The sequence below is a fragment of the Phodopus roborovskii genome, unplaced genomic scaffold, assembly GCF_943737965.1.
Source record: "Phodopus roborovskii unplaced genomic scaffold, PHOROB, whole genome shotgun sequence".
Lineage (NCBI taxonomy): Eukaryota > Metazoa > Chordata > Mammalia > Rodentia > Cricetidae > Phodopus > Phodopus roborovskii.
This window is the reverse complement of record NW_026126461.1, coordinates 15,333,392-15,346,606: the sequence shown is the minus strand read 5'-3', so window position 1 is coordinate 15,346,606 and position 13,215 is coordinate 15,333,392. Positions and strand designations below refer to the sequence as shown.

Here is a 13,215-nt window from a genome sequence, read left to right as displayed (position 1 = left end):
GGACGTAAGAGAAGATGGTTTATTAATCAGACTCTTTGAAGTATCTCCAGCATTTCAGAAAACGGGGGACTGGGGAGAGGCGCCCGGGACCATCCTCACATGAACAAAGTTATTCTGGGGACGTGTGTGCCTCCCACTGGCTGTCAGGCTGTTGAGCTGAGTTACCTCCAGAAACTGGAACCTCCCTTAGGATCTCCTACCGGGAGAGGGAAAAGGCTGTGGCTGTGGTTTTGGGTGGCGGGGAGCATGGCTCCGGACAGCTGACTTGTCGTGGGGCTGAACCATATCTGACCATACCCTCTGCTCTTTGTCTAAACTGAACCCTCACGTTAAGACTCCAAAGACAGACTTGGCACACTGACAAATCTCTTTTCTATTTTGCACTGTTTTGTTTAACCGGCCTATTCAAGGAAGGTGGCTGAGCCTTGCCTGTTAACGACCCTGGTAAGAAGCTGTGTCACCCACAGGCCTGCTTTGACAGTAGCTAGTCCGTGGCTTCACAAGGGAATTTAGGCCTCCGTTCACTTGGTGTCCTCTGTGACTGGCCTGGGTCCACGAAATCTGGCTTTGCTACAAAGCCAGGACGCCATGACAGGTGAGAACAAACCAGCCATCTTCTGTGTCCTTCCCGGGCTAGAACTGCAGGCCACACCCCACCAGGGAAGATGCTGACCATGATAGATAGCTCGAGGATGAGGGACGGCACCCACCAAGGACAGAGGGGGGAAGCGCGCCAGCTCGCTCCAAGAAGCTGTTGGCAGCCCACACGGCTGCCCGTCGCTTACTAAAAGGGCACTGCTGGCTTGGGCTCAGGTCTGGTTGCTTTCTTTATTCTATCCTGTTGCTGTTGCTCTTCAGGGGAGGGTAGAGCAAAGCAGTCCAGGGAAGCCGCAGACGGCTCACAGAGCCCCCACAGAGCCATGGACAGAGGCTGGCACAGACCCCGAACCCCTCCTCGGGCGACAGGACCTGTAAGGCCCCATCTGGCTGAGGAGCCCCTCGGGGGCTGCCCTGCCAAATGCGCGAATGCGCGAGGTGGAGCACACTCAGGACTCCCAGTCGTCGTCATCCTCGTCTCCCGCGGGCTGCTGTGGGGGTGGCAGAGGTGGAATGCAGTCTGACATCCGGGTGAAGGCTCCCCCCGGCCCCTCACTGGTTCCGGCGCCGGGTCCTTTTCCAGAAATTCCTGGGAGGGGAGGGGAGGAGAGAGAGTGTGGCGTGGCGCCTCCCCAGCCCCCTTCCGGAGACTGAGATGCACAAGATGCCTACCTTTGCGCCTCATGACGAGCTTGTTAAAGAGGTCAGACATCAAGTCCCCGCCTTGGCTGGTGGCTCTCACTGCGGTGGGAGAGCAACAGGTAAGGGAAGAGGAAACCAAGTTCAATATGGTCACACACGGGGCTCACTCCTCCACGCGGCTCACGTGCCGCGTGCTGGTGACATGTGATATGCCCACGGCCCAGCCCTGCCTTAATGGTTCAGTTCCCAGGACCCCCGTATGGCTGAGGGCATGGGCTCAGGGAGGCCAGGCTACTGGCATGCAGTCACAAAGCAGGTCAGGAGATCCGTGCAAGCCCAGGACTCCTGGTAGTTCACACGCGCGTTGACCAGGATGCCACTAGCAAGGGTTCTTGGCAGACATAAGCCTTATCCTCAGGGTGGAAGAGGGTAAGTCCTCCGTCTCGTCCCAGAGGACTTCGGGTGCCTTGGGTCTCCTTGGGCAATGCTACTCAAGGGTTCTCCTTTCTCACGGTTTCGGCTGGGAGAGCTCAAGGCAGGAAAGCTTCCCTCAGGGAACCCATGGCCCAGGACAGAGGGACAAGGGTACCTAACAGGGTAGCCACAAGGGACTCCCTGCGGGGTGACAGGGAACCTGGCTGCTGCAACAGACCCTTGGCGGCCTTACCTTGTTCCTGCTCCCTCTGTTTCTTCTTCTCCAGCTTGCGCTCCTTGACGCTGCGCAGCTTGGCCTTGCCAATGCCCCCGGCTTGGCGGATGGACTCGAGCAGAGTGGCCCGGCCACTGGAGGGGTCGAGCACCTCCTTAGGAGCTCCTTGGACAGAGGCTGTAAGGAGAGGGTGAAGGACCGGTAGCTGGTAGCACTGTAGGATGGGGAGAGCCGCCCTGGCTAAGGCTGGAGGTGATCTCAGGGCCTTGGCAAAGGAACGGAGGGGCCTGCTCTCCATGGCGGAGCCCAGCTGTGACCTCTGGGATGGGTCAGGGCGACCTTGGCCTCCCTGCGGACAATGAGCCGAGGGGCCTCGAGTCCACGTCTTTCCTCTCTACCCCTATTTCTAGGCACTCTGCGGTGCCACGCACCCCACAAGCCAACAAAGGGTTTCTACCCCGAGAAGTGGCTGGAGACAAGTGGCAATCTGGGATTTTCAAGTTTGTCAGTGGACGCTTTCCACTGGCTCACCTAGAAACCGGGTACAGCACCTTCCCAAGGCTTCCTCTGCCCTGAAAGCCAGGGTCCCACTCCATCGACCCTGTTAACACTACATGTCCGTAACAAGAACTCTCTGGGGATCCCGGCCTAGGAACGCGGGACCTGAGGGGACCTCTTCGGGGACCCCGGCATGAGAAACCTGCAGGTCCTGTTAGTGAGGGCTGGCCACATGAGCCCTATCTGCGTTGCCCCTACCTGAGTGGGCCACACCGCTGCTCCGGTCTTCCTCCCTGGCAACCTGGCCAGGTGCAGTTGCCACTTCAGGGAACGATGGCGGTTGTGGGGTACTGACCACCACGGTGGGAGCTGCGGGAGGCGGTGGCGGCGGCGGTGGCGGCGGTGCCAGCAGCACCCCACCCTCCAGTTCTGTAAGGAGTGTGAGAAGATGAGGATTTGGGGAAAGAGCCAGCAAGAGCTTTCTGGTCAGTTCCGTCCTGGTGCCCGCTCACCTGGCTGGAAGGGTTCAGCCACCTCCGTGTGGAAGGTGGGCAGTTCTGGAATGGCGCCAGGAGCCGAGGGAGCGATGCCAGGGCCCAAGTCCGCACTGTACATGAGGTCATCCGCGATGCCAGGTAAGTCGGGGAGGTAGGACGGCACGTCGATCTCGGGGACCTGACCCAGGTCTGGCACATAGAAGTAGTTTTCCGGAGCCTGCAGGGTCAGGTGTGGACAGGAAGGCGTGGCAGCTCTGCCAGGGCACAGGGCTCCCACACAGCCTCGGGGCGGGCAGTACAAGTGGGCCCCGGTGGGAGCACCCCACCCCCCTCCTGCCCCGGTGGGAGCACCCCACCCCTCCTCCTGCCCCGGTGGGAGCACCCCACCCCCCTCCTGCCCCGGTGGGAGCACCCCACCCCCCTCCTGCCCCGGTGGGAGCACCCCCTCCTCCTGCCCCGGTGGGAGCACCCCCTCCTCCTGCCCCGGTGGGAGCACCCCACCCCCCTCCTGCCCCGGTGGGAGCACCCCCTCCTCCTGCCCCGGTGGGAGCACTCCACCCCCCTCCTGCCCCGGTGGGAGCACCCCACCCCCCTCCTGCCCCGGTGGGAGCACCCCCTCCTCCTGCCCCGGTGGGAGCACCCCACCCCCCTCCTGCCCCGGTGGGAGCACCCCCTCCTCCTGCCCCGGTGGGAGCACCCCACCCCCCTCCTGCCCCGGTGGGAGCACCCCCCTCCTCCTGCCCCGGTGGGAGCACTCCACCCCCCTCCTGCCCCGGTGGGAGCACCCCACCCCTCCTCCTGCCCCGGTGGGAGCACCCCACCCCACCTGCTGCTCCAGCTGCTCTCTCTTGCTGATAGACAGAGGGGCATCAAACAACTTCTCCTCTTCTGTGCCCAGCATTGTGTGGGTTTTTGTTACTGCGCCAGCCAGAGGGTCCAGGAAAACATACTTCTTGTACCTGTGGAGTGGTCAGGAGGCCATCATCCATCCTGGGACCAGGCCGGCCCCTGACCACCCTTCCCACTGCCTTAGAAGCCAAATCTAACTTGTCAGTCCTGAGGACTACATCAGGCTCAGGCTCCGGGAGCTACCTAAGCAAGATCTCCCTCCCTCCTTCCTCCCCGCCGGTTATCTAATGCCCTTACAAATTTTCTGTGGTGTTGAAGAGCAACAGGGAGCTGATGGAGCTGATGTTGCTGGGAAGACCCCCAAGTCCTTCCTCAGCTTCATCCTCAGGCTCCGACTTTGTGTTCACACACACCGGAAAGTACTTCAGCTTCTCCTGCGGTAGGGTCAGAGTGGGTGGAGTTTCAGTACCAGGCTTATGGACCCAGCACCACCCCAACCAGAATCCTTCTAGGAGACCGAAATCTGTGGTCAACCTTCAGGCCCTGCCTCCCAGCAGCCGCGCGTGCACGTGCGCGGCCTGCGTGCATGCATGCGTGTGCATGCGTGTGACATGCAGGTGGCACTCAGACCTGCAGGGCCCGCTCATCCAGGGGGCGGTGCTTGCTCTGGATCCTGTACCGGGGTCTTCTCTGCAGGTCAGGGTCGAGGGCACCGGTAAAGATGGAGCCATACTCCTGCAGACGCTCGGGCGCTGGGTACTTGGCACTAGAGAAGACCTGAAGACAGGGGACAACTCTGGGCCCCGTACTCAGGGTAGCCTAGTCCTCACAGGCGGGCACTAAGAATGGGTGTCCGCAGCAGGAGGGAAGCGAGGTGTGGCTGCACAGCCGGGGTACAGAAGACCAAGGCACCAGCAACAACACAGACATCACGGCCTACCTTGATGGCCTTCTTGCTGCCCTTGATCTTCTCTATCTTAGCCTGGGCCAAGGAGACCCTCTCCCGAATGGCCTGCAGCTGGCGCCGACTCAGCTCTACTCGCTGGGAGATCCTGTCATTGGAAAAATGTAGACGTGGGTGCTACTTCAAGCTGTGTAGCCTCTGTCCCTGTGCCAGCAGCAGACCTGAGCCCCGCCGGGTCCTGGGCTTAAGCGCTCCCCGCGATGCAGCCTGCCCGCTGGGCTGGTCAGAGTGCCCTTCAGCTGACCTCTGTCTGCCCTGTTATTCAGCCCAAGGGGGTCTAGAAACGCTTCACCGTGAGCTCTGGACAAGGAAGGGCAGCCGCTGAGCCTCTATTCTGTGCCCACATACGCCATCTGAGAAGATGCAGCTCCTGGACCCAGGCGCTTACAACCTCGGGCAAGGAGACAGCTGTGATACTAGCTACCTCACACAGATACTGGCTACTGACAGTTGACGTTTGCACCCTTGGTGGTCACGTGCTGTTCACAGGCTTCCGGTGTCTGCAGAGAGGAAAACAGGTAGAGCAAGACTCCTAACCCTAACCCCAGCAGACGGGGGATTGCGCTGTACCTGTAGACAGCTCGCAGAGTACATATGATGTCCCAGTGTTGGCTTGTGAGTCTTGCACAGCCCCACCCCTAGCCTGTCCCATGCTCTCCTGAGGGGTGGGCACAACGGTGCCAAGTGCCCTGACATGCCAAACCCAGTGCTGCCCCTGGGTGTGGGATCAAATGGAGCCCTGGGGGACACCCACAGGGCCATCAGCCCCTCCCTTTGCACTGGAGCTTCCCTGACCTGACCAGACTAAAAGCCTGTCCCGGGCACTTCCCGGCTCAGCCTGCTAGCTTTCCCGACAAACCCTGGTGTACCTTGTGCACACCAAAAGCCAGGGGGTGGGGCTGGGCAGCAGGTCTCACCTGCTGAAGATGTCTCCAGAAATGCTCTGTAGTTGCTGCAGGGCATCTGCCACCTGCTGGATTGCCTCCTCTCGCCGCAGGTCGGGCTGGATAAGCGGCACTGCGTATGGCTGGCCCACCACCGAGTGCTGGCCCTTCAAGGGCGTCATGATGCCTGTGGGTGGGAATGAACACATCAAGAACATGGTCCCACATTCAATGTCTACCTAGTAGCCGCAGGCAAGGTGGTCACGGGACCTGGGAGGCAGAGGCAGGAGCTGCTGTTTAAGGCCTTCTTCTGATACACAGAAAGTTCAAGGCCAGCCTGGGCTACCTACGGGAGGTGGGGGGGGGGGGAGCCGTCACGCGAAGGAGGCAATTTCTACACAGCTTTACTGTGTGTAAGCACCATGGCAGGCAGAGGAAGGGCTCCCCAGAGGCCCCGATAAGGAGACTGAAGGCAATGGCGGGAACTCGTAATTGGCAGAGACTAGAGTTGAGAAAATCTGGGACATACTGTGATCTTATTCCCACGGCACTTGGTACCCTGCTTAGTGGCCTATTTAACACATCGGTTCAACTCCACCTCCCAAGTCTCAACCATCACAACCATGGCTGCCCAGCACAAAAGAGGCCGGAAGCAGAGGGTGGATGGGGATCGACCAGATCTGCTGCTGGGTCGGCTCCAGACGGACGAAAATGCAGACATGAACACTTGGGAGGCGTGGGCCGCGTGACGACTGCCCCTGCTTGACAAAGTCCCAGCATTCTGACGTTGCGGATCGCGGCTCTACAGCACTCTCACGGACATTTTTAACGATTCTCACTGTGTGTGATGGGGCGGGGCTTCCTTATCCTTTCCTTAGGGGATTTAGTGTGCTCTTCGTTAAGGGATGAGAATACATGCAAGGGCAATCTCTTTGAGCATAAGTAATTCTTTGGGAACCAAATCCCCACCACCCTGGAGCCATACCATATAGCGCAATCACTCTGCTTAACTCTCCACACAGGGCTCCCCATTACCCTTGCTCCCCATTATGTCAGGAATAGAGAAGTTAGAGACATACTACCTGGGCATTCCTGGTCCCATGGACGAAAAACACACAGTCTAGAGAAACAATATACCCAGAGTCACTGCCTAAGGCCATTTAGGGCTAGAGCTCAGTTAATGAGTGTAGACTACAACCCAAGATGAGAATGGCTTACTGGGTGAATGGCAAGATCTGGTTTGCCCCACAGGGAGCTGATTCTGTTGAGAAGTTAAGAGCGGCTTGATGCCCACTGCCACATACAGAGCACACACTGAAGGATTCCGGATGGTAGCGAAATGGAAAGGGGGCTTAGGAGCAGACCCACGAAGCAATGCAGTCAGGAAGCAGCTCAATGCCATACAAACTACAAACGCTGCTGGATCATGCCCCTTGAAGAATGAAACTGCTCTTTGGGGTTTGTTTCTCAGGACTCTGTCTGACACCTCTTTACCAACAGAGCTGAGACCACGCAGGAGGAAGTGTGTAAGACAGCACCTGGCGTTTAGATCCTTGACAAACTTGTTATTTTTTGCTTGGTTTTTTTTTTTTTTTCCAAAACAGTTCCGGCTGTCCTGAAACTCACCTTGTAGACCAGGCTAGCCTAGAACTTCCCTGCCTTTGCCTCCCGAGTACTGGGATTAAACCTGTGCAATAAACTTAATTATTTATTTATTTTTACTTCATGCTCTGATGACTGCTTTCATCCCTGAATCATTAAGTACACTTCCAACTTTACTTTGTGGTTAAACTATAATGCAATTATAGAGTATAAAAGGTGTAGCCTATTTTCAATAATGGGCAGCCATCTTGCTTCACCTTGAGACAGATTGTGGCAGGGCTAATGCCTCTAGGAAAAGGGACATCCAGGCTTTGCTCACCCTGGCCAGAGCCAAGGGGTCCAAGACGTGCAAACTCGGGAAAATGTCCTCCAAAGCAGAGGACAGGGCGGTCTGTTTACACTGGGTTTAATTAACTCTGCCCCTCCCCCCAGGACCACTAACGCAGCGATCACACTGACTGAAAAGAAACAGACATACGGCTGACTTGATATTAAGGCACCTGACCCTTATAACCAGGGGCAACCCTAGGCCCTCACCAGAAGACAGCCAGGAAACATTCATTAGGCTGGCACCGAACCCCAGATTTCCTCTTAGGTACCACCCTGGAGCCCTCGACTGCAATGGAGCTGGGTGCCTTTGGGTTAAGTGTGACAGGACCAACGGCTTTATTGGGCCTTAAAAGTGCTGTGGGACCGTCCATAAAATGTTTGTCCTTTCTTAATGCAAACCGCTCCAATCTTTAGGCTGAGGACCAGCCCTGCTCTCCATTGGTAGTCCCAGTATAAAGAGCCAGGTGCGACCCCCTACTGTATCCTAGCAACATCTTCACCAAGCCTATCCTTGGCTCCTCCTGCTGATTTCCATGCTACTGGCTCTCTCCTACGTCCTTGGGCCTCACTTTGTCCAGATCTGAGGTGATCTTTCTGCTCTTTAGCTGTTTCCTGGCATGGCTCCTCTTCGCTATTCCAGTCACCAGGACAGTCTCTGCTTCCCATTCCCAGATGGGAACCTGTCTTGAGCAACCGTCCACCAACGCCGATCCTCACTCTGCCCTTGCATTTACCATGTCCCCGAGATGGAGACAGCTGCTCCACAACCACAAGCCTAACCCTGACTCCAGACTCTCAGAGATGTTTCCTCACCTCTTACACTGATCTTGAGGCAAACTTGCTGGCCACGCTGACCTAAATCCAAGCCTGAGGGCTCCCACCTGTAAAGCCAGGAGGGAAAAACTGAAAGTTCTTCCTGTCACTTCTTAAGCTGAACTCTGCAACTGTCTGTGTGTCCCTGTCCGTGATAGACACAAACAAGGAATCAACATGTCCACTGGAGAACTATGACGGTGAGCATAGCAGCTTACTGTCATCTTGTCTGTAAATACCGGTTAGCGTGAAGGCAGCACAGATGAATGAGACACAACACCGGGCGGGCAGGCTTACCAACAGGTGACTCCCCGTGTCATAGCATCGGAATCCACTGGGAAGATCAAATACTTCAAATTTAGATGGAATGAATTTACTCTTGCTGAGGTGTGAGGACAAGGTTTGACGCTACACCCATCAAGGCAGCCAAGTGTCCATCATTTCGGAGGCTCCCCCGGGGTGATGCAGGCGTCCGTCCTCCTTGTCTGGCTTCCTCAGTACCCTCCACTAATTAAGCGGTTTCCAAGGCAGCAGGCTGTGATACCCACAAGGAAGGCGGTAGTGGCGAAGGGGGCTGACGGGGTTTGCGGAGGTGGGCATCACAGAAGCCACTGCTGTCTTACTCCCCTTGGTTCTCATTTCCACAGTACAGTAGTAACAAGACCACTTCATCCCAGCCCCACAGAGATAAGCAGAAGCAAGCAGTTAAATAGCAAGCAAGCAGAAAGCAAGCGGCTTAACGCCTCACAGCAGGAAGGCTTATCTCACCTGGGAGCCAACTAGGGTCTGTCGGGCATTCCAAAGCAAAGGTCAACCGCCCTTAAGGGACGCCTGGTTACCACACTAAATTGCTTTGGCCATCACAAGGGAGTGGTGTGTAAACCACTACACTCTGGGGTAAGTGTCAGTAACTGACAGTCTAGAGCACCTGGGGTCAGGACTTCCCCACAGAAGGTCTAATCCGGGCTGTGAATCTGTGAACGTGGTTTTCCAGAGGAACAGGGTGGGTTGGGGTTCTCCATCAAGCATTAAGAACAGCTGGGGTTGAGCAAAGGTGAACAGCAAATGGTAAGTGATGTCTCGTGGTTTCCCTGTAAGAATCCTTGGAGAATGGCACACACAGAGAAAGGCGGATCTCTGTGAGTTCAAGGCCAGCCTGATGTACAGAGCGAGTTCCAGGACAGGCTCCAAAGCTACACAGAGAAACCCTGTCTCGAAAAACAAAACAAAAATCCTTGGAGAAGCCTCAAGAAAAAGAATGACATATAGAAACAAGTATGGAAAACAGTGAATGCCCAAGGGAGGACTTTAGCCTCCAGTCCGGCCTCAAACCCTGAGACCTGCGCTATCCAGCAGCATGCAACTGCGGAGCGCTACACAACCGAAGACTTCCAAGTAAAACATCTCGTTCGTATTTCGTATCAGTTACACGCTCGAAACTGCCCCATTTTAGATCTAGTGGGTTAAATTAAAATATACTGTTAACTTCACCCAATTATTTTCACTGATCACAGATGCAACCGCCAGAACCTAATTCCCTTCCTTATCCTTTTCCCCATTGTCCTATGCTTCCAAAGAACCCTCAGACTGGCAAGGCAGCTCAGCAGGTCGCTATCTCCTTTTACAAAGAGGTCGCTGGAAAATCTGGGGTATGGTTTGCGCCCTTCCTTCCTACACCCCCTGGTCCATTATCTATACTTCTGTCCAATTGCACACCACTCATTAGTCTCGGTGTACACACTGGAAAGTTAACTGAGGGAGCTTCATCATCCTTGCGCAGTGACTTCCTGCTGATGGCTGCGCCGGGATCACCCATGCTCTGTAAGCAAAACCCAGTAAACTCAATGGTTCCCCAAAGTGGGCTTCGATGGAACTGTACTTTGTCACTCGGCCCTGTAAGGAGGGTGCAGACGTACGTTACACACACACACACACACACACACACACCCTTAAAGGGGAAGTTTCTAAACGGGGTGAACACTGCCTACTTAGTGTGGGGAAAAGATGGAAATGTAGCTATGTGAGTTTCGTCCTGAGGCGCTGTAACCCCTCCCTCCCAAGTGGCTGCAGTCTTGGCCGGCGCGGATTCCTCCTCGCTCCGTTTCTTCTCTATGCATACCACGGACACGTAAACAATCAACCCCGAATGGTGGCGCTTCCCTGGCACCTACGCATGTCGATCAGACCGCACTCCCTCTCTTAGCGCGAATGACGTTTCCAGCGGCCAGCACTTGACATCTGGCAAACACGGGCCTGACCCAGAGCCGCCAACCCGCCACGTACGTGTCCCCCGTGCAATTCGTAACTCCTGGTGCACATCGCCCCCCCCCGCTCCCCGCCCCCTGGAAGCTTCAGGCAGCCGCGGGGCCTCTTCCCTGCAGCGGGAGCCGCGGGTGCAGCGGGAGCCGCGGGTGCAGCGGGAGCCGCGGGTGCAGCGGGAGCCGCGGGTGCAGCGGGAGCCGCGGGTGCAGCGGGAGCCGCGGGTGCAGCGGGAGCCGCGGGGACCCGAACCCGCCCCCCGGAGCTCTCACCGCGTCCTCCGGATCGCCGCACGGATCGTCGCGGCCTGCTGGGGCCTCGCTCGCGGCTCGCGCCTGCCCGGCTCGCACGGCGTCCTCGCCGGCGCCACCGCCCCTGCCGCCCCGCAGACCGCGCCGCCAGCTTCCGCGCGGCCACCACCCCCGGGTCCTAGCGCCCGCCGTCGGCTCTCCGACTTCCGGCCTTCAGGAATGCTGGCGGGCAGCGCCCACTGCAGGGATCGCCCTTCTCTCTGGGCTGGCCCAGGTCCGCGCGTGAGCCTCGGGCCTCTTCCGTGTCCGCCCGGAAAACCCACGCCCTTCGTGCGCCCTAGCACTGGGCAGCACGTGGAAGACCCCTCTCCTCCAGCCGTGCACACTCAACTGGCTGGACCCAAGGCTTAGAGGATAGCAGGTTTCCCTGTGCTTACGGGCAGTAAAGGCCCTTTAAAAAGTCAGTGAGGGACCGAACACACACGGATGATTTGACCTGGAGTAGTCAAAGTCTGCATACAATCAGACTGTAGACTACGGCGTACTAGGAATGGACTGCGGGTGTGTGTGTGTGTGTGTGTGTGTGTGTGTGTGTGTGTGTGTGTGTGTGTTAGAGGCAAGTGAGTCTTCCCTATTCCTTCTGTATCCCGCATACTACCTTTCATACTAGCCTGAGAGTTAGGGGCAAAGGAGCCACACTCAGCCTACATCTGATGAGTTTTTAGTGAGGCAGCAGCCACGAGACAGAAATCTCCCCTCCCCAGCTGAAAAGTAGGGAAGCAATTACAGGCCTGCAAAGATTGCCATAGCAACCAGGAGACGCTTTTTAAAAAAAACATTTATGTGTAGAGTTCCTTGAGAGACAGCTCAGAGGTTAAGATGCTGACTGCTCTTTCAGAAGATCCAAGTTAGGTTCCCAGCACCCACTTTGTCTACTCATAATCAGCAGGGTCCAGTGTTCTTTCTGCCTTCTCTGTACATGAACCAGGACACAGTGGGCGCATCAGGGACCCTACAGTTACCTGGTTATGCTGAGCCACTGTTAGGTAGGTAGGTTAGGTTGTGAGCATCTGATACTGAAGGCAATGTGATGTGGGGAAATTATGAGCTATAAACTCGTAGGGAGGGGGCTTCCGCTTGGAAGCTGGGGGCAAGGGTCTTCTGGAAGGCAGAGAGCTCTTAAAAGCAGGGTTGGTGTCTGTTTGGCCAACAGAGGCAGGAAGATAGGCGGGACTAGGAGATGAAAATTCCCGGAAAGGTAGGCAGAGAGGCGCTGCAAAGAGTTGCCATGTAGGCACCAAAGGAGTAACAGGTGCAATAGGTCCCGGCATTCTCCGGTGAGTCAAGACCACATGGAAATACATAGATTTATAGAAGTGGGCTAATGATTAAGACAGAGCTAGCCGATAAAAAGCCGTAGCCATCGGCCAGCCATTTAAGAATCAATATAGCGTCCTTGTTGTGCTTGTTTGAGGCTGAGAGGGGCAGCAGGACAAGAAAACTCTGGCAACAAAGCTGAAGTTTCTATTGGTGGTGAAATCCTTCATCGCTTTTCTCCCGCTCCAAGTTCAAAAGGTGTAATGTTCCTTTTGTCCTTTGAAACAATCATACTATGTAGCCCTGGCTGGCCTGGAACATACTAAATAGACCAGGTAGCCTCAAGCTCACAGAGACCTACCTGCCTTTGTTCATGGAGTCCTGGGTCTACAGGTGTGTACCTCCACATTGAGCTGTGTTTAAGTTTCTGTATTAGCATATAGAGTTTCTTTTATTGACTTAAGTCTGGTCACACACACTGATATGTTGTGATATTTTTCTAGGAGATGTGTTTTCCTAGAATGTTGGTCTGGAGTTACCAAGTCGTTGAGACTAATCTGTATGTGTTCAAATTGAATACGGCTGTTGTTTCCTTGGGTGCCGCTGCAATTTTGTTGATAATTTTGAAGGCATTCTACCCTGGGTTAACCAGTGGGAAACACACCCCATGTTTGTAAATGGGCTTCTCTTAGCTCCTCTCTAATTAAGAGGTGAAATGCCTGATAATAACCTACTCCATGGCAATCTGGCATGAACTTTTTTTCCCAACCCAAACCCACTTTTTTGTTTGTTTGTTTTGTTTTTCAAGACAGGGTTTCTTTGCATCGCTTTGGCTTTGGAGTCTGTCCCAGAACTCACTCTGTAGACCAGGCTGGCCTCAAACTCACAGAGATCTGCCTGCCTCTGCCACCTGAGTGCTGGGATTAAAGGCATGTGTCACCACTGCCCTGTCCAAACTCACTCTTTAGGTGGAGCTAAGTAAGCAACGAAGGCCTGAACCCCAAAGGACCTGGAATGAAGGACAGGAGACAGGAGAAACCGAAAACCGGCAGCAAGACAGGCT

General features: G+C 55.8%; 1 protein-coding gene across 1 annotated transcript; it reads right to left on the bottom strand.

Annotated features, from left to right (window-relative positions):
- Window positions 1-783: 783 nt before the first annotated feature.
- On the bottom strand, window positions 784-5,767 carry Washc1 (WASH complex subunit 1). Its single transcript, XM_051190895.1, has 10 exons — window positions 5,614-5,767; window positions 4,673-4,784; window positions 4,363-4,509; window positions 4,030-4,166; window positions 3,710-3,842; window positions 2,899-3,100; window positions 2,645-2,815; window positions 1,907-2,065; window positions 1,270-1,338; window positions 784-1,186 (listed from the first exon to the last, which is right to left on the bottom strand). Exons 1-10 carry the CDS (start codon window positions 5,760-5,762, stop codon window positions 1,047-1,049), a joined length of 1,419 nt encoding a protein of 472 aa, XP_051046852.1. The 5' UTR covers window positions 5,763-5,767; the 3' UTR covers window positions 784-1,046.
- Between the last annotated feature and the right edge of the window lie 7,448 nt (window positions 5,768-13,215).